Source organism: Hyla sarda, chromosome 7 (genome assembly GCF_029499605.1).
Source record: "Hyla sarda isolate aHylSar1 chromosome 7, aHylSar1.hap1, whole genome shotgun sequence".
Classification (NCBI taxonomy): Eukaryota; Metazoa; Chordata; class Amphibia; order Anura; family Hylidae; genus Hyla; species Hyla sarda.
Window position 1 is genome coordinate 44,482,053 of NC_079195.1, and position 22,469 is coordinate 44,504,521.

General features: G+C 42.6%; 1 protein-coding gene across 9 annotated transcripts in view; it reads right to left on the bottom strand.

The window, feature by feature from the left end:
• The window catches only part of ADAM12 (ADAM metallopeptidase domain 12), a 686,181-nt gene that overhangs the window by 222,842 nt on the left and 440,870 nt on the right, over positions 1-22,469 (bottom strand). For all 9 annotated transcript variants that reach the window (XM_056532977.1, XM_056532982.1, XM_056532978.1 and 6 more), the window contains 3 exons: positions 19,984-20,055; positions 14,456-14,625; positions 9,777-9,861 (listed from right to left, as the gene is read on the bottom strand). In XM_056532977.1, coding sequence (XP_056388952.1) covers positions 9,777-9,861; positions 14,456-14,625; positions 19,984-20,055 — 327 coding nt within the window. The remainder of the gene's footprint in view (positions 1-9,776; positions 9,862-14,455; positions 14,626-19,983; positions 20,056-22,469) is intronic.

Sequence of the window (22,469 nt, forward strand, 5' to 3'; positions counted from 1 at the left end):
TCGACGTGGCGGTCTCTGAATGGGTTAAACAGTGTGAAGAGCTGTTATTAGCACCGTGTAATTGATGCGGGGTATCACTGAAGCGGTGGATGTTTAGAGCCTTGGTATCTTCATCAGCATCTCCCAATTACAGCCCCACATTGGTGAAGTCAGACAGAATATTTTGAGGTTTCCCAGAATTTTTTAGGATGGTAAATATATCTCCATGGTGTTACAGCTGCCCGGCCCATTACAGATAATTGTTTAGAGACTTTCTGCAATATTCTAATATTAGAACATGGATAAATTACAGGAAGATTGATGTGGGCTATGGGACTGCTTATCAGTCACGGGCATCAGTCTATACCACTGTTTCCCAACCAGGGTGCCTCCAGCTGTTGCAAAACTACAACTCCCAGCATGCCCGGACAGCCGTTGGCTGTCCGGGCATGCTGGGAGTTGTAGTTTTGCAACAGCTGGAGGCACCCTGGTTTGGAAACACTGGTCTATACATAGCATACTGCATGGATGTGGGGGCAGCAATGCTGTTCTGTTCTCTACTGTAATCTCCATAGATTGTAAACCAAACTACTCAAGAAGAATTGACCTCAGGGATATTCTAAGAATCATAAGGCTGCATGAAGCACCAAGTGCACAATATAACACATTTCCATTGTGCTTAGACAGCCCCCCAGCAGTAACTTTTAGAATCAAAAGACGCCCCTTATCACACACTAAATACAGAACCCAGATCATATCTATCTATCTCACATTTATCTATCTATCTATCTATCTATCTAGACAAAGAACTATTTCATAGTTTCACATTTGCACCTATTACACCATAGCTGTATAGCTCTCCATGTTTTATCTGCATGTTCATGTTTCACCTATATCCTTGTGCTGGCAGTGTGCTGCTGCATTCTTCTGTTGCTGTATCTATCTATCTCACATTTATCTATATATCCATCAATCTATCATATATCTATTTATCTATCTAATATCTATCTATCTCATATCTATCTATCTCATTATCTCATATCTATCTATCTCATATATATCTCATATCTATCTATCTATCTATCTCTCTATCTATCTATTTCATATCTATCTATCTATCTATCTATCTCATACCTATCTATCTATCTATCTCATATCTATCTATCTCATACCTATCTATCTATCTATCTATCTATCTATCTCATATCCATCTATATATCTCTTATCTATCTATCTCATATCTATCTATCTATCTATCTATCTATCTTCTATCTATCTCCTATCTATCTATCTATCTATCTATCAATCTATCTTTGTATCTATCTATCTATCGCTCTCTCTATCTATCTCTCTATCTACCTATCTCTCTATATATCTCTTATCTATCTATCTATCTATCTATCTCATATCTATTAGTGTTGAGCGGCATAGGCCATATTCGAATTCGCGAATATTCGCGAATATATGGACGAATATTCGTCATATATTCGCGAATATTCGCATATTCGTAATATTCTCGTTTTATTTTCGCATATGTGAAACTTCGCGTATACGAAAATAACATATGTGAAAATTAGCATACACAAAATTAGCATTAGCAAAAATGCGCATATGCGAAAAATAACATAAGCAATAATTCGCATATGCAAAAATTAGCATATGCTAATTTTCGCATATGCGAAACTTCGCGCGCCAGTCTCACACAGTAGTATTAGAGCCTTCTTTACACCACATAAGCTGGAAGCAGAGAGGGATGATCACTGTGATGTGTACTGTGAAAAAAAAAAAAAAAAAAAAACACGAATATTCGTAAATACGAATATATAGCGCTATATTCGCGAATATTCGCGAATTCGCGAATATGCGATATTCGCGAATAAAATTCGTATTGCGAATATTCGAGAGCAACACTAATATCTATCTATCTCATATCTATCTATCTTTGTATCTATCTATCTCCTGTCTATATATCTATCTATCTATCTATCTATCTTTACCAGTTCAATAAGGAAGATTTATCAAAATCTGTTCAGAGAAGAAGTTGCTGTGTTGCCCATAACAACCAATTAGATCACTAATTTCCTTTTTCAGGGGCCTTTTCAAAAATGAAAGAAGCGATCTGATTGGTTGCTATGGGCAAACCAGCAACTTTTCCTCTGGACAGGTTTTATAAATCTTCCCCAATGTCCATACTTGACTATCTGTCCATTCAGACAGGAGCTTTGAGAATCCCATTTTCTTGCTTTTTGGCCAAAATGGGACACTATGACCATTTGGGGGCACATGGAGTATTATTACAATATGGGGACACAGGGGGCATTCTTACCCCCTTGGGGCATCATTATTATATGGGGCACAGATGGTATTATCACCATTTAGGGGCACCAGGGGAGGGGGGCATGATTATTGCATGAAGACATAGGGGTCATTATTGAATGGGGCTTTTTTTCTGATGGATGCTCAGGGGGCATTATTACTATATGGGGGGAGCGAAGGCAGCATTATTACCACTTGGAAGCCCACAGGGCATTGTTTTTGTATAAAGGCACAGTTATAACCATTTGGAAGCACTGGGGCATTATTATTTTATGGGGGCACAGGGGGCATTAATATTGTATGGAGGCACATGGGGGCTTTATTACTGTATGGTCCACAGGGCCATTATTACTGTACTGGGGGCATTATTATTGTATTGGAGCCCAGAGGGCACTATAACTGTATGAGGGCACAGTGGAACTGTGGTGAGGGTGTGATTAGAGCAGATGGAATTAAACTAGTGGCAGATGGCATTAACCCCTTGTATTCGTGACGCCAGGGCGTGGTTTATCCTCTACACCACCCGAAGGAATACCGCTGGATCCTGGGCTAGGCACGGGGGGCAAATAATGACTCCAACGCCAAGTTACGTAACAACGGCAGCTTTACTGAGTCAGACAGATGAAACAGTCTATACAGCTTGGCTAGGGCCACAGAGGTGACCAGTAACTTCAGAGACCTTAGGGCTTGCTGGGACTTATAGTGGACTTGGACAATTTTGAATCAGGCCACGCTGAATTGAGACAGGATGACTTGTACTGACTTGACTATGACTGACTTCACCCCTTCTGTTGCTTACCAAACTTTGACTTGACCTGTGGGGCAATGGACTTGATATTCTGTGGCTGCTTGACTGACTTTAGGCCTCCTCTGGACTCCAGACACAGCAGAACTTGACCTCACTCCAACTCAGCATACAAGAGAGTAAGAGAGCGAGCAGAGGCTCCACCCAGGGCTTATATGGGGGAGACTCTGGAGGGGTCCCACAGGCCACCCTTAGGTCACATGGTCACTGATACCTCACTGGGTTACAATCACATGACAACAGGTTAATATCATGTCAACTGTTCTTAAAGCATAACACCTTTATATACAATACACAGCATAAAGATAATTGTTTAAGGGGAACAGGTACAAGGGGGCTCAGGGGACACTGTAGGGAGGCTGCCTGATAGGGCAGCAAGGGTACAGGAGTACAATTCCTGTACTGGGCAACCACAAACTCCCCCTCTTAACAACAGCCATCCTCGGCGCCCGGTCCTGGAGGGTGGACGACAGGAAGTGGCCACTGGGTCATGGTGATGACAACAGTTCCTGGGGCATTAATTCCAAATGTCCTTCACAGGTCTGAGTAAGGAATAACAAATAACGGGACGAGCCCATGAACATTTGTTGTTAATGTCCTTACATGCTCCTTTGTTTAGAGATTAAGAACATGTGAGATATGTGAGTCTTGTAACTGCATACACAACACATTTTGGTGAGGATCGGGCTGCCGGAGGCTTTCTACTCGAATGTCTTAGCTGCTGGGGCCCTTTGGCAATAGCTACTTCTCGCCAGAACACTGTGCACATTTCTAGACAATATAACAATACTACAAGATTATCTATACATGGTAACTCTGCCTCTATACAAGTTTCACCTATGCTTCAGGGGAACCCTCTGGCCAGTAGAGTACCCTGTTCACGATGGACAGGAAAAATAGTTAGATATATTCACGTTTCTGACTATGTATGCACTGGATAATATACATTTTAGCTACAGTCCTAACTAGACATGACAATTGCCTAGTTTATATGCAAGACACTATGTACATGACATTAGCTATACAGGAACTGACATTAGCATTATTTATGCTAGACTGACTAAATAAATATACAAAGGTACAATCACTCTCAGTACCGAGCTGGTAACTGTCCCTGAGTTGACCTTTGGGATCTGCGCAGCACTATCTCTGGGGGATCTGAAACCATTGGAGCTTCTGGAGCTTCAGCTGACTCTTCTTCAGCGAAGTCAGGAGGTGGAATTGGTCCAAAACTTGGTGGACTCAGGGTCGCTGGCATTTGTGCTGGAGACATTGGAGACATGGTCGGCACTCTGGATACAGGTATATAGGCCGGAGCCAATGGTGACAGGACTGGTTGAACTAGTCCCGGGGTGGAAGATACACAGAAGAATGCTGGCTGATTCGGGAGAAAACATGGAGAAATCCATGGATGGATGGATCCCCTCGCCAGGAACATACTCCCTTGCAGTTCAGACATCTGGAGGAGACGGTGCTGGGAGCACTGGCAGACCTTCTTTGAGACAGAGCTTGACACAATTTCGTTGGACGACTTGTGGCTCAAACCCAGGCTTCTGTACTTCGTATACATGAGACTCAGGATAGGGTATGGCCGTCACCGTATAGGGTTCTGTCTCCCAGATGGAGTTTAACTTGTTAGTTCTCTGTAACTTCCGTAGCCAAACTTTGTCACCCACCTTGAGTGGTTTGGCAGAGGCATGGTGGTTATAGTCTTCTTGTTGTCTTTGTTGGGCCTCCACCATTTTTTTGCTGACAATCTCCTTGGCCTCTTAAATCCTCCTCTGATGGTCGGAGACCCACTCCAGGGTTGATTGTGGATAATTGTTGATCTGGGCCTGCAACCCAAACGTCCAGTCTTTCGACAGTTATCCAGCAGTCTACTGTATTGTTGTAGATTTCCAACAATTCGGTCAAAACTATTCTTGCCTTCACACAGAAGCTGCTCGCAGCATGTAGATGAAGACTTGGTTGATACGTTCCCAGAGCTCATTCCCCTGGGGGTGATAGTCGGTGGTCTGGAGTTTCTAGCAGTCGTGGAATTGACTCAGTTCTTGGAAGAGTTAGGCCTCGAAGGCAGTTCCACGGTCAGTTAAGACGGATGCCGGACACCCAAGGGTTTGCACCCATTTGGAGTAGAACATCTGAGCCGCTGCCTTGGCTGTGAGATCTCTGACAGGTACAACCACAACCCACTTGGAGTAATGATCCACCATGGTGAAAGCATATGTGTACCTGGACCGGGTAGGAGACAATTTCACATAGTCTAGTGCGACGCATTCTTGTTGACGTTACAGACAGCACATTCACTGCATCATTTTTCAATGTGGCTCCGCATTTCGATCCAATAGAACCTTCGCCTGACAGTGGCTTTGGTCTTGTGGACTCCAAAGTGTCCCGACTGGTCATGGTATGTGTTGAGGACCATCGCCGCATCTCTTTGGGTAACCAAAATCTAAAGAAGTCGATCACCAGAGACCGGATCCAAAGAATTCCGGTACAACAGTCCTTCGTGCACAGACAGCCGCTTCCTTTATCGCCACAGACGTTTCAATTCATAATCACACTGGGCCGGTGTAGACGGGTTGGTACCTTTTTCGCCAGAAGGTAGTCCAACAGATCCCCCATGACTCGTCTTTCGTGCTGAAGAGTCTTCCAGGTGTATAGGCTTTAACCTTTTCGGACCTGGGTTCACTGTCCATGAGGGCGGTCACAACATTCTGGTTTACGAACAGTTGATAAAATGGGGGCATCTCCATGTCTTCTCACACGTCTTCGAAGGGGGGCACTTCGTCGGGCATCATCCGAGACAGTACATCGGCATTTACATTTGGCTTGCCGCTTCTGTACTTGATGGTGAAACTGTAATTGGTTAATCCTGAAGCCCAATGCTGTTCGATAGCACCCAACTTGGCAGTGTTCAGGTGGGCCAATGGGTTATTATCCGCATAGACAGTAAAAGGCGTTGCAGCCAAATAGTCTTTGAACTTTTTGCTCTCGGCCCATACCAGGGCAAGAAGTTCCAACTTGAAGGAGCTGTAATTAGCATTGATCTTCTCTGCTTCATGCAGGTTACGGCTGTCATAGGCAATTGCTCGCTCTTGTCCTTCCTGGACTTGGGACAGGACATCCCCCAGACCTTCAAAACTGGCATCAGTATATACGGCTGGAACGGCTGACTGTAGTCTGGATACACCAAGATGGGGGGTTCTGTCAGCAGACGTTTAAGAGTTTGGAACGCTGTCTCTTGCTCTTCGGCCCATTCAATAGGTAGTCTTTCATTGTAGTTCTCCTTCGCCGTACCCTGTAGGAGGGCTGTGAGGGGTTCTGCAATTTGGGCGAAGTGTGGAATGGAGCGGTGGTAGTTGCTGGCAAATCCCAGGAAGCTCCTGACATCTTTCACCGTGCGCGGTGTAGACCAGTTCTTGACAGCATCCACTTTCTCAGGATTTGGCAAGACTCCTTCCACACTGACAACATGTCCCAAGTAATGGACTTGAGGTTTGAGCAGGTTACACTTGGACGGTTTGATCTTTAATCCATGCTTGATCAAGACTTGAAAGACATCTGACAGATAACTGAGGTATTCCTGGTAGGACTTAGAATACACGATGACATCATCTAGGTACAACAAGACACTTTGGAAATTCAAATGACCCAGGCACCTTTCCATCAGACGCTGGAAGGTAGCAGGGGCATTACATAGCCTGAACAGCATACTTTTAAACTCGAATAACCCCATGGGTGTCACGAAGGCGGTCTTCTCCCGATCCTCCGGCATTTGCCAGATTCTGCTGGTCAAATCTAGTGTGGATAAGTTAGCAGCAGACCCGAGGGCCGTAAGTGACTCCTCGATCCTTGGCAAAGAATAAGCGTCCTTATGTGTGACATTGTTCAGCTTCCTGTAGTCGACAAAGAAGCAGATGGTTCCGTCTTCCTTCTTGACCAGGACAAATGGTGCCACCCAGGGATTCTGACTTTCTTGTATTACATCCGCCTCTTATATGTCAGTCAGCATCATCTTGACAGTCTGGTACATGCCTGGTGCGACTTGATTGGCGGGCTGTCGCCTGTGAGGATATGGTGCTGGATCATCGATGTCTTCCCAAAGTCTATGGGGTGTTTGCTGAAAGCTTTGTGATACCTTTTGGCAACATTGATGACTCCACTGACCTGGTGTTTTGGGGTAGTGTTGTCCCCAACCTGGAGCTGTGCCCACGAGGGCTCTGGGGGGGTTAGCACGGCATCCTTCCGAGACTTGAGCTGCATGCTGCCGGGCCACCAGACGTTCTGACACAATGTCTTTCAGTTCTAGGAGGTACAACTGAGCAACTGGAGTGTATTTGGGTAAGACAGTAGCAGACTCAGACAGGTTTACTAACCGCACCGGGACACTCCCATTGGTGACAGTGACAAGACTTCTCGCAACTCTTCTAACTGCATAGGTTCCAGCAGGGCCTGATAGTCCCTATTCTTGACTCCGGGACGTGCATGACACCAGATGATGGTTTCAGAGTTGAGTTGTAAGGTCACCGACCTGATATCTTGAACTCGTACTCTGCAGATTTCACCTTGCTTGTTGGCAAACTTCTGCTCCGCCTGTAGAACTTTCTAGTGGTGCTACACAGCCCGTTGGTCTGAAAGGGACATATGGGGAAGAGAGGCATACAAAGCATCTAATATGTTCATCCCCCAATATAAACTCAGCAGGCCCCTTCTCTTACACATTACAAGCACTCCCTGCCCGGTAAGTATATGCTCTCCCAACTGAATAGTTGGCTCCCAGTATCCATGTCTGGGGACTGGTTGCCCATTACCTGCAACTACTTGGAAACTAACATCATCAGGCTCCAATACATGAGCATCCCAATGCTGATAGAAAATACATTTAGATATGGTAGACACTTGTGACCCTGTATCTATTAATGCCTCTAAAGGTACACCTTCTACAATAACCGTTACAAAGGGTCAGGAGGCGACATAAAGTGAGAGTCCTGACTTGGGTCATTCTGGAGTTGAGCCCGCTGACTTTTCTCCCGAGGGCCGGTCCTTGACCCAAGAGGAAATTCCGTTTAAACCCCAGCAGTGCATTTTCCAGTAGCCGGACTTGTTACAGTAAGTACAGAAGGGTCTGTTACTCCCAGAATACCTAGCGGGTGAAGGAACACAGTAATTGGGATTTTATGGGGCAGGAGCAGAAGGAGATTTTCTAGGCAAGGATTGCTCACAGGAGAGGGGAGCAGGCCGGGTGGCGAGCTCCTTGATAGTCTTAGTCAATTGTTCAAGGTCTTGTTTAAGTCTGAAGCTGTAGTGATTGACATTGTTGCTTGGACTGTGGCCGGTACAGTTGAATGGGGCGGTATAGGCCTGACCGTCGCCCCTTCGAGCCACTGAGCGGGTGCAAGGGGGGGGTTCAAACATCTTTGGACTCAGCCTTGGACTCAATTACTTGGATAGCTAGTCTCTTAAAAGCAAGAAATGACATATTGGGATTCTGGACTCCTAACATTCTCAATTGAGCCTTGTCCCACTTGTTATGGGCTCCATCAATGAATCTGTCCAGAGGTGTGATGAGGGCAGAAGGCATTAACCCCTTATGTTTGTGATGACAGGGCGTGGTTTATCCTCTACACCTCCCGAAGGAATACCGCTGGATCCTGGGATAGGCACGGGGTAAATATTGACTCCGATGCCAAGTTACGGAACAACAGCAGCTTTACTGCGTCAGACAGATGTAACAGTCTATACAGTTTGGCTAGGCCCACAGAGGTGACCAGAAACTTCAGAGACCTTAGGGCTTGCTGGGACTTATAGTGGGCTTGGACAATTTAAATGCAGGCTACGCTGACTTGAGACAGGATGACTTGGACTGACTTGACTATGACAGACTATGACTGTCTTCACCCCTTCTGTAGCTTACCAGGATTTGACTTGACCTGTGGGGCAGGATTTGACTTGACTGACTTTAGGCCTCATCTGGACTCCAGACACACTCTAGCAGGACTTAAAGGGGTATTCCACTGGAAAACATTTTCTTTTAAATCAACTGGTGCCAGAAAGTTAAACAGATTTGTAAATTACTTCTATAAAAAAAATCTTAATCCTTCCAGTAATTACCACTGCAACTCAGCATACACGAGAGTAAGAGAGCAAGCAGAGGCTCCCCCCAGGGCTTATATGGGGGAGACTAGGAGGGGTCCCATAGGTCACCCTTAGGTCACATGGTCACTGACACCTCACTGGGTTACAATCACATGACAACAGGTTAATCACATGTCAACTGTTCTTAAAGACATAACACTTTTAAATACAATACACAGCATAAAGATAACTATACAAGGGGAACAGGTACAAGGGGGCCCAGGGGACACTGTAGGGAGGCTGCCAGACAGGACAGCAAGGGTACAGGAGTACAAACCCTGTACTGGGCCACCACGGAACCATTACACAGGGGCACAGAGGGCAATACTGATTAGTGGGGTTGCTACTGAGGCATAATTTGTGAACAAGATCACAGTAGGGACATTATTAGTGAGTGTGGGTCACATTGGGGGCATTATTAGTGAGTAGGGGGCATAGTGGGGTCATTATTATGAGTGGGGACACAGTCAGGGCACATTTAGATGGAGTTTCCCTTTAAGTTAAAGACATAACATTTAGATGCACCTTTAATGCTTACCATAACAACTCCTCCTGATTTGTCTGCCGTGCACATACTCATGATTGGTGCCATGCCAATGGTTGTACCCTGGAAATGCACCCCGCTGGAAAAAAAAGAAGAAGAAAAACATGATAGAGAAAAAGGAAGATGCGACTTCATTCAGTGTAGCTGTCATCACTCAAGTTTCCATTATCACTTATGAAGCATGCTATTTAGTTCTGCTGGTTATGCTGCAGAGAAAACGTTTCATTATTCACACCGAACCTCCTGGAATGGAAAGACATCTCATTTCTACAAACTCCCATTAGCATGGCGCTGTCACCAGATTCATTTAAATATTTGTCAGAGGCGTTATGAAGGCAGTGAAGCAGAGGCCGGCCGCAGAGCAGCGCCAGGAGCTGTCACACCGCCCTCCCAGCTCCATGATAACGGCTCCTGTCTGGACGCCTCACCCAGGGACGCTGCACATAAACAAAGTTCAGCCGCCTCTCCCCGTTATCAGCTCAGATGTCGCTCATGGAGGCAGCCCCATGATGGCCATGCCTTTAACTTCACAGCCATAAAGCACAGTCCTATTTCACTTGGAAATGTATTGTGTCTGCATGTCTTTTCTTATTTTTTATTGCAAAAGTTTATTCAATTTAACAAAAATACAAATGGTAAATAACAGTGGGTAGAGCGATGAGTGATAACACTTACTGGTCACATTTATGAAGGTTACCAAGTTATTGAAGAGGTTGTAGGAATTATACGAGACAAGTTAACATCAACAAGACGCATTATATGTGCCTGCATTTCTATCTTTATTACAATGTCTTCAAAACTTTATGTCTTGTCTCCACTTCATTCAGTCTCCTGTTGTGTCTTAGCTGGACATATGGGCAGGTCTATAAACTTTTCAACCTCCTCTATACAGTACAATATATCACTCTACTGTCAATTTGCATTCTATTATCTGGTCTATGTCTTTTCTCCTTTATTAGTCTTGTCCTGTTTATGTTTTGATCTCGTCCATCTTCACTCTTACCTTTTGGTTTAAAACTTTGATATCTCCATGTTGTGTCCCATTTATGTCATTCTCTTACTCATCTACTCTAAATACCCCCCCCCCCTTAACTTTCTTTGTACAGTTTCCTTTGTCTCCTATGTCCTTTCTATGCCCCCTCCCTCTATGCTAGTCTCTCACACCTGTGCCCTATCTGTGCTCCTATACATTTTGCTTTCTTTATATGGTTTTCTTTGTCCTATATCCTTGGTTTTCTTTGTCCTATATCCTATCTATGTGCCCTTCTCCCCAGTGCCCTGTTTGTCTATGTCACTCTCCCCCTCCTGGGTCCCATCCACACCCCCTTCTGCCTACTTTGACCTATCTATGCCCCTTTCTTACTCCCTCTTGGGCCCCTTTTGTGACCTCAGCTAACTACTTGAACCCTTCCATGGTCCTACCTTTTTCCCATCTCTGCTCCTATATCACCCTTGTATGCCCCCTATCCATCTTGCTTTCTTTGGATAGTTTCCTTAACCTCCTATGTCCTTTCTATGCCCCCCCATTAGCCCTTGTGTCCTGTCTAGAGTTTAGCAAACTTTTGAAAAGTTCAGTTTGCCAAAACTCGCAGAACTTTTCCAAAAAGTTTGATTTATGGCGAATATGTTCTATAACCTTCAAACTGCGTGTATAATAATGCCTAAGAGCTCCTAAGCTCTGTATAACACTGCTAGGGTCATCAAGAATGTATTCAAGTAGTTATAAAATGTTTTTAGGGCTAAGTTGATGTCAAAGTTACAGCAACATGCGCTGACTCATAATATCTAACAGCTTGTTTACAAACACAATAATAGGGGATTTCGTATGCTTTTTAACATTAAAAGGTGCATAACGTATCCCTTTTTGTTGCCAGATGCCTGCAAGTTTTAAAGTACACACGGAGGTATTGGAAGACACAATGGCTTTTTCCATTTTCCTTTTTTGAGAGTTGCAACAGGATTGGTGATGGTATCCAAAAATAGTAATAAAGAAATAGCTTTTGTAAACATTGAAAAGTTGAAAAAAATTGTCCCTTTTTTGGGATCATGGCAGGTTGTGTATATTTAGGCCTAGCTGTACACTCCCTTGGTGACACTTCATACCGGTTAAGACCCTACGTAACTCATAACTCCCTCATTCAGTAGTGCTCTATTTGTTATATATATTTTGCATACAGCTCATAAACATAAGTTACAGGACACCCTCCTCCTATGTACAATATATAATACTGGGCTCTCTTTTATGTGGCAAAGGGATTCTATGCCCCTCATGCACCAGAGATAGAGTGCAGCTACTGATGCTGCAATTCCTATTGGCTGCAACCCTGCATATGTGGCTTAAAATTCAGCATTGGTGTGTAGGGTTACATCTGTGTATCCATAAAGCAATCAAAATAAAAAAAAGTGCTATACAAGCAGATCAAAGTACACATTGCGTCCAGATTCTCTGCTGCATAGCATGCCCTTGTAATCCAATATACCATATTTATTTAACTCCAAATGCTAAATGCCTCTCCTCTATAACCATCCCACGTTTTCACTTTACTGCTTTTATTATTGATTATTATATTGCTTTGCCTATATTCTGTTGACATTGATAACATAGCACCCTAAGAATGTAAAAGATATGGACACTGCCTAGATGACCCATCAATATGGTCCATGGCGCGTTAGATACAATGCATTGAGAAGCTAAGAAGTACTCCATTAACACTACAGGCAGGTCAGGTAGCCATTAATCACATCAATGAATATTGTTACCACACGGTCAATGCAATCGGAAACAAAAGTTTAAAAAACCCAGTCGTTGTGATATTTGAAACTATAAAGTATGGTTCGCAGGGGAAATATAAATCCACTAACTGTGCGAGTGTCACATTGCACAGACAATCATTTCTATGGCCCATGCTGTGTGTACAGTATTCTCTGTATATAAAGGACTCTACCATGATCTGCCTTTGGACTACAATTTACAATAAAGTCAGGAAACAAGTTCCAAAGAGCATTTGTCAAAGAGCATCCATGTACAAATGTAGCATAGGTACCTTTAAAATATTTCACATGTCATTTTTATGGGTCAAAATTTTTGGACAAAACTGGTTGGCAGATGTTAAACCAAATATCTTGACCTTGACTGATAATATTTCTGGTGACTGACGCTCAGTATCAAGACAAAACATACATTTTATTAACTAAAAATCTTACAAACAGACAAGAGTCCGCCCAACCTATAATAACTCACCCTTAAAAAACACCAACCCCATAGAACAACCCTGATCTCCTGACGAAGAGTAAAAATACGTGTTGAGGTGGTGGTGGGGGGCGATTATCTACAGAAGTCATGTCCCAAACAGGTAATCACTTCATGGTACTATGAATATGGCATAATACATATACATATACATGTTACAATATAGTGAAGGCTGGTTAACTGCTGGTGTTGTATGTGTGCACCCTACTGGTTGTTCTATGGCATTGATGGGTTTTAAGGGTCGGTTATTTTAGATTGGGAGGGCTTTCATCTGTTTGTGAGGTTTTTGGATAATACAGTTTATATTTTGTACTTATATTGAGTGCCAGTCTCCTTGTAGGCCTATGTAATTATGGGTTTGGTGACTAAACCAGTCCCAGCCCCCTTATAAACTATGGGCCAATGGTGGGAAAATGCAGCAAGCATTACATACTGGCTTCAGATGTGCCGATCCTTCTTCTGCGACTTGCCTAAGTAAGTTCCAAGCCACACCCCTACTTTACCTCCTTAAGAACACAGCCCATTTTGGCCTTGATGACACAGGAAAATAGTATATTTTATATTTGAGGGTTAAAAATATATAGTAGCCCACGCTTTTCTATCACTTTCCTCAAATAAAACATACACTAGTGTAAAGCAGACAAAAAAAGGAGACCATGTTTGGTCTACCAAAGTCTATGGCCACACCATGGGCCCATTGTGGTATACTGCTTGTCAGTATTTTGCCCTATACCCACAGTGTACAGCTAAAACATGATATAAAAGGCCCTGTAATGGGAATGGTGCCATCATTTGAAGGCAGCTTTCCTCTAAATCGATGTTTGGTTCCTTTAAGAAGACCTAGAACATTACTGTTATCCATCTGTAGACAGATGGTTTGGGATTGTTGCCCCTTGTCTGTACAGAGCAGGGTGCTAGCTATCTTTCAGAGAAGCCTTTTCCGAAGTCCCTAGTCATGTTCTAAGGCTTTTTGAATGAGCCAAGCATTGACATAAAGGAAAGCTATCACCAAAAGGTGGCAATAGAGAACTACTTTGCATACCTTTCTTCCTATAATTTCCAATAATGGCCTATAAGTCTCCATACACGTTTTTGGCACTCTCTTTAAGGAGAATAATACCTTTTAGGTACCTTAATGGCAAATACCCTTGTGGCTATGGGCTTCCTATTGGTCCAGGGTAGTGAAATTGTATTGTAACAGGGCTGTTTGTATAGCCCGTTTTCCAAAGCCTGAAAGGGATTTTTCTAAAACAATGGCCGGTTGTGTACACAGAGGCACAAATATTAAAATTAATAGAACTCTCTGACACCAAAACACTTCTAGCCATCCAATTTTTTAAGGCTCGTGTACATTATACATCCTATATAATCCCTTTGCACCTATACCCTGTGATGAATCAGAGAAGTGAGTGAAGGAGCAGACCTTACTAGCTGTGCATTGTCGTGGGGCTTCTGAGGTAGTAATGTCAACTTTCTCCAGTCCAGGAACTCATGAAGGCTGGTAAATGGATCTTGGGATATTGCGCATTTATCTGCATCACTCCAGATTTCAACACCAACCAGTGCTACCCGGATATTCAGTGGTCTGAAAAACTATATGATAAAAAAATGCATTGTTGTCACTTTCACTTTTTTTTTTTACAACTAAATGTACGACTAAAGGAAGAAGAAGAAGAGGAGGAGAAGGAGGAAGAGTAAGAAGAAAAAGAAGAAGAAGAGGAGGAGGAGAAAGAAGAAGAAGAGGAGGAGGAGAAAGAAGAAGATGAAGAGGAGGAAGTAGAGGAGGAAGAAGAAGAGAAGGAGGAAGACATATTATTGTTGTTATTATTATACATTATTATACATTTTATTATTATACATTTTAATCAAGTGGCAGGTGAGCAATCCACAGGGAAGGGCAAGTTGCATGACTACATATATTTAGATTGATGTGCAGTTCACTGCAGTTCATTGCATGCTTTTGCAGTAGCTTTTTTAAAGGGAACCTGTCACATTAAAAATTCAGTTGGATCTTCTTACAGCATGTTATAGAGTAGGAGGACTAGAACTTCTTGATATAGTTTGGTGGGAAAAAATTTGATGTAAATTATTGACCTAAATCCCTGCCTATTCCGGATTAGGGGTCCAGTGGGAGGTTCTACTCAGTGTTCACACTTATGCAGGGAAGGTTGTCAATCACTAAGACCTTGTTTACATTGCCGTCAGACTCCGCTATTCGGAGTTCCATCGGAAATCCGTCCAGAACTACGGGAGTTTAGCAGAGAAAAAATTACGCAAGCACTTTTTTTTTCGCTGCTAAATTCCTGTAAAATGAACACATCATCGACTGACCCCATGCAAGTTTATGCAGTCCCGGTAGTAGCCGTTTGCCGTTTAATCGTCTAAAAAAAAAAAAAAAAAAGATCGGAACCTTTTTTGTCTTGTCATCGTGTCTGCTGACACCTGATGCCTGTATCAGGAACTGTCCAGAGCAGGAGAAAATCCCCATAGCAAACTTATGCTGCTCTGGACAGTTCCTGACACGGACAGAGGTGTCAGCAGAGAGCACTGTGGACAAGACAAAAAAGAAATTAAAAAAGAAAAGAATTTCCTCTGTACCATACAGCTGCTAATAAGTACTGAAAGGATTAAGATTTTTTAAATAGAAGTAATTTACAAATCTGTTTAACTTTCTGGCACCAGTTCATTAAAGTAAAAAAAGTTTTTCACCGGAGTACCCCTTTAATGGGTCGTATGCGAACGACAACGTGAACTCCTGAAGTCCAGAATAAGCAAATATTTAGATCAATAACTCACAAGTTACATGAAATATTTTCCCACAAAATGATATATCAAACTGCTCAGCTCCTCTGAAACATTCTGTCTGCCTAGTAAATAGTAGTGTTGTACGCAAATATTCGCATTTCGAATTTTTATCGCAAATTTGCAAATATTGCGAATATATATTTTCTCCATATGCACATATTCGCATATGCTCATATTCGCATATGTGAATATTCGCATATTCCTTCTTTTCACTTGGGGGACAATTAGAATGATGCAAATACACTTGTCAGAAGTTATCCCTAGCAACCAACAGTAAAGTTGCCCACCCCCTCACTGTTTTCTTCCTCGAATACATGAATATGCGAATATAACGAATGCGCGAAATTCGCAAATATAAGACAAATATTCGTCTATATGTTCACAAAATATTGCGAATTCAAATATGGGCAGAGCCGTTCATCATTAGTAAATAGCCGGCAGTGGTGCCCCCTCGGCATGATTGACTGGCCGCGTCATCGCTCTGCTCACTGAACAGATGGAGCAGAGCGATGACGCGGCCCATCAATCAAGCAGAGAGGGCGTCGATGCCGTCCGAAGTAACGGGACCTGGTAAGAGGAGCTCCCCACCCAGGGGACTACTTGCGGGGCCAGCAGGGACTAGTTTATAACTTCATTTCTTCACCATCCCTGGGGGCAGAAGCATTCCCCGGGGAAAGTGAGGATAAAGATTTTACCCTATATAACGCTTTGCCAAGCGTTATATACGGTAAAATCTGATGATTGGTTCCCTTTAAATGGGTTGATAGGACATATACTGAAGACTGTCAACAAAAATAAGCAGTACTCAATGGTCCACCACCATTGAATTTCAATCCACCCTAGGTCTTTGCTGATATTTACTTTCTGGTACTGTCTTCAGACAGAAAATAGAAGGAAATGCACAGCCAATCAATGGGCATAAGGAGTCCCACCTTGGCCTGTGGTTGGCTGAGTGGGCATTTCCCTAGTGTTGAAAGAGGACCAAGAAATGGAGACTGAACATAGACTATTACAAATAAAAGTAGCAAAAACTGTCCTTGATGCCCATAGCAACTCATCAGACCTCATCTTTCATCTCCTGAAGGGGTGTTCCACTTTCTACAGTGAATACTTTTCGGAAGGGGCCGTTGACACCTTTCTTTCATCTCTCTCCCTCCTTAGTTGAACTTGATGATATTATACTACGTAACTAGGTAATCCCCTTCTGGGACCTCCAGCAATCAGCTTTATTCAGTTGCAGGAAGCGTTCCCAACAGCACCCCTAGAGGGAAAATGAAGCTTTGCACATGTCTGTTAACATAAATGGGTTGTCTGAGAAATACAGGATAGGGAAGGTTAGGACATGTCCTCCAGCATCAAGAGAAAAGGATCCTGAGCAGAAGAACCTCATCCCCCCCATCCCCCCCCCCACACACACTTTCTCTATTAAACTGGACAAATCCTAGGTCCTAGGTTCAAGTCTCACCACAGACAACACCTGCAGTGAGTTTGTATGTTCTCCTTGTGTTTGTATGGACCTTCTCTCACATTCCAATACATCCTGATTCATTTGGCATTTAGATTGTGAGCCCCAATAGAGACAGGGATCAATTTGAGTCATGTCAAGCTCTGTACAGCGCTGCAGAATCTGTAGGCGTTATATAAATAAAGGGGTTAAAAAGGAAAATCCCTTTAAGCTGTCCTGGAAATCTGAAATTTGCAGGATGATTAGTCATATGGGCAACAAGGCCATTCAGTTTTGGCAAAATAAAGCCCATTGTGTGCCTAGTCATGTCTTATCCCAGTCTTACCCCATCAGTTGATATGGGTTTGTCTCAATGCCTCATAATGGAACACAAAATAAATTCCCTCCTTTCAACTAGACCAAGACGTATTCATCTCTCATAAATTTATTGCAATTTATTTCCCCCCCTCCCCCCCCCCCCCTCATTAATCAAAACATCTTCCAATCTTTTCATAATTCCGGAGATGACAGCATTAACACATGCAGAATGTTACAGATGAATAATTTAGCGGAGAATATGGCGCTCCACTCATCAGGCGGGATGAGATTCTTTTTGGTATGATAATTCTAGGCAGCCTTAAATGTTATCGGCTCTTCCAGTCATTGCACTGACTTGGCTACGAAAAAAAAAATATGTAATGTAATGTGGCTTTGTGATAATGTTGTGAAAGAAAAGGTAACATCATTTTCACGTCTTAAAGGACTGAATTAATGAACATCTCGCCCGCAGGATATTGAGCTCTCATTTAATTAACTAGTTAAGTATTAGTGTGAGAGATACAGTGGTTCCTCAAGTTACAATATTAATTGGTTCTGGGACGACCATTGTATGTTGAAACCATTGTATGTTGAGACCAGAGCTCTATGGAAACCTGGTAATTGGTTCTGAAGCCACCAAAATGTCATCCGAAAATAGGAAAAAGTGAGGATTAAACAAAAATAAGTAGATAACTAATACAGATAAAGCAAATCCTTACATATAAAAGTAATAAAGATCTGCTGGGAGCTGTAATCACTCTCTATGTCAGTGTTTTCCAAGCAGGGAGCCTCCAGCTGTTGCAAAACTACAACTCCCAGCATGCCCTCACAGCCAAAGGCTGTCCGGGCATGCTGGGAGTTGTAGTTTAGCAACAGCTGGGGGAACCCTGCTTGGGAAACACTGGTCTATGTAGAGGACAGGAGCTTCTTCGGGGTCCTGTACAGTACACAATGTCCTAAAAAAGTAACATGGAGTTGCCCTCACCTGGTGTCCAAAGGAGCAGCTAACCCTGGTACAGGTAAAGTGTACAGAACATGTAATACCTTTCTGTACTATAGGGAGGCGCTACCAGACATTAGTCAGTGCATACGCTTCAGTAATACAGATAAAGAGCAATACAGAACATGTAATACCTCTCTGTACTGTAAGGGGCGCTACCGGACACCAGTCAGTGCATACGCTTCAGTAATACAGGTGTTTTACCAGTAAATTGCCCATTCTGATTGATCAGTTCTTCCGGCCATTGACACGTTTCACAGATCTGGACTGTCTGTACATTGTATGTTGAGTCTGGTTTCAACTTACAATGGTCCAGATAAGACCATTGTATGTTGAAACTATTGTATGTTGAGGCCATTGTAAGTTGGGGGATCACTGTACATCAAATGACCACTGGAAATCACAAGGAAAAAATCATACAGGCGGTTTCCCCATAGTTAATACTACGTCATGGCAGGGCTTATTCAAAGCCATCATGGAGATGAAAAGATTTATAAAATATCTAAAGAAAATAATAATAGTAAAGAAAAAACATTGCCTGAACAATAACATGGTGGCACAGTGAAAACTGCAGTGTAAAAAAAGAAGATGGAGCAACTTTACGGATAGTCTCGGTTTAAAGACTATGTACTGTTTTGCACTTACAGCTTCCATGTAGACTATTTAGTCTCCATGGCAACAGACTACAAAGCGTTGTCTGATCCTTCAGACTAAGGTGTCATGATCAGTTTTTATACAGGTGAAAAGTTAATTTGTGCATCCTGAATTTACTATGTATTATCAATACTATCCTTGTGCTCAGGTCTATAAAGCCTTGATACATTAGTTTTTTTGTTTTTGTTTGTTTTTTAAAGCTGGATAACCTCCTATAATATTTTTTTTTTTTTTTTAAATGACATAATTTACTATTGAATTTCCATGTAAATTTTTAAGAAAAAAGTCAGGGGAAATGCCTTTTACTATAATTAAAAACATAATGGGCCGAACGTTCCAAAGTTTATCTATTTTTCCGACCATTTTGTCCGTTATGTTTGTTTTTTTCCAATATGTGGGCATAATTTTTGTCTTCTTTTCACAATCCGAGTCATTTATAAAAAAATTTACATTTTTCACCATTTTTGCCATCTTTTTAGTCTGTGATTTTTTTTAAACTTCCGATAGGGAGGTTATAAAACTTTGGCATAATCTGGTGTACCGTGGCAACCTTTGGGACATCTGAGATGCACCAAAGTTTGAAGACACATGAAAACCATTCATGATGAAAAAGTGAATTCAAATTCACAATAAAAAGAGAAAAAAAAAGAATGATAATAAATGAGGCCCGTAATGTCAAATGGATAAACATGCATTTTATGTATGCCACATGGATAGAAAATGCACTGACCTTATCCACGTAGTTGGCCATTTCCAGCAGCCTGTGTTTAACTCTGTCCACATCTTTCCCCTGTCTCTGGAACTGGAAAGAAGTCATATACATATAAATGATATAGTGCTGTATGGCATGGAAAAAAATCAGATGTAATGTTGTACAACAATGATGGTGACAACCCTTTTCCAGTGAGAAGAATTAGAGCTTATGAGCTGTGTACATTACATGAGAAGTGAAGAGATCCTTAGTTACTTCAATAGAACCACAATCATGAAATGGCAAAGACTTTACTACATAGTAACATAGTTCATAAGGTTGAAAAAAGACCAGAGTCCATCAAGTTCAACCTATAACCCTAATAAGTCCCTACTGAGTTCATCCAAAGGAAGGCAAAAAACCCTCATACTAGAGGTAAAAATTCCTTCCTGACTCCAAATATGGCATCAGAATAAATCCCTGGATCAACGTTCTGTCCCTATAATTTTAATATACACAACCTGTAATGTTATTCTAAAAAAATGCATCCGGACCCCTTTTAAATTATTTTACTGAGTTAACCATGACACTTCCTCAAGCAGAGAATTCCACTGTCTCACTGCTCTTACAGTAAAGAACCCCCGTCTGTACTGGTGTAGAAACCTTCTTTCCTCCAGACGTAGAGGATGCCCCCTTGTTATAGATACAGTGCTGGGTATAAATAGATCATGGGAGAGATGTCTGTACTGTCCCCTGATATATTTATACATAGTTATTAGGTCTCCCCTAAGCCTTCTTTTTTCTAAACTAAATAACTCTAATTCTGATAATCTTTCTGGGTACTGTAGTCCTCCCATTCCCCGTATTACTCTGGTTGCCCATCTTTGAACCCTCTCCAGCTCCACTATATCTTTCTTGTACACTGGTGCCCAGTACTGTACACAGTATTCTATGTGTGGTCTGACTAGTGATTTGTACAGCGGTAGAATTATTTCCTTGTCATGGGCATCTATGCCCCTATTGATGCCCCCCATGATTTTATTAGCCTTGGCAGCAGCTGCCCGACACTGGTCACTACAGCTAAATTTACTGTTAACTAAGACTCCCAAGTCCTTTTCCACGTCAGTCGTCCCAAGTGTTCTCCCATTTAATACATAATCCCAGCCCGGATTTTCCTCCCCATGTGCATTACCTTACATTTATCAGTGTTGAACCTCATCTGCCACTTCCCAGCCCAAACTTCCAACCTATCCAGATCCATTTGTAACAGTGCACTGTCCTTTATAGTGTTTACCGCTTTACAGAGTTTAGTATTATCTGCAAAGATTGCTACTTTACTATTTAACCCCTCTACAAGGTCATTAATGAATATGTTAAATAGAATAGGACCCAAGACTGACCCCTGTGGTACCCCACTAGTAACAGTCACCCAATCAGAATAAGTACCATTAATAACCACCCTCTGTTTCCTATCACTGAGCCAGTTACTTACCCACTTACACACATTCTCCCCCAGCCCCATCCTTCTCATTTTATGCACCAATCTTTTATGTGGCACTGTATCAAATGCTTTGGAAAAATACAGATATACAACATCCAGCAATTCCCACTGGTCCAGTCTGGAGCTCACCTCCTCATAAAAGCTGATCAGGTTAGTTTGACAGGATCAATCCCCCATAAAGCCATGCTGATATGGGGTCATACATCTTTTTATCAAGATAGTCCAAAATAGCATCTCTTAGAAAACCCTCAAACAATTAAAATTTTTCTCTATAGCTTTTTAATGCACTGCCGTCCTGTTTTAGTACACTGCTCAAAAAAATAAAGGGAACACTTAAACAACACAATGTAACTCCAAGTCAATGACACTTCTGTGAAATCCCACTGTCCACTCAGGAGGCAACACTGATTGACAATCAATTTTAGATGCTGTTGTGCAAATGGAACAGACAACAGGTGGAAATTATATGCAATTAGCAAGACACCCCCCAATAAAGAAGTGGTTCTGCAGGTGGTGACCACAGACCACTTCTTCGTTCCTATGCTTTCTGGCTGATGTTTTGGTCACTCTTGAATACTGGCAGTGCTTTCACTCTAGTGGTAGCATGAGACGGAGTCTACAACCCACACAAGTGGCTCAGGTAGTGCAGCTCATTCAGGATGGCACATCAATGAAAGCTGTGGCAAGAAGGTTTGCTGTGTCTGTCAGTGTAGTGTCCAGAGTATGGAGGCGCGACCAGGAGAAAGGCCAGTACATCAGGAGACGTGGAGGAGGTCGTAGGAGGGCAACAACCCAACAGCAGGACCGCTACCTCCACCTTTGTGCAAGGAGGAGCAGGAGGAGCACTGCCAGAGTCCTGCAAAATGACCTCCAGCAGGCCACAAATGTGCATGTGTCCGCTCAAATCGTCAGAAACAGACTCCATGAGGGTGGTATGAGGGCCCGACATCCACAGGTGGTGGTTGTGCTTACAGCCCAACACCGTGCAGAACATTTGGCATTTGCCAGAGAACACCAAGATTTG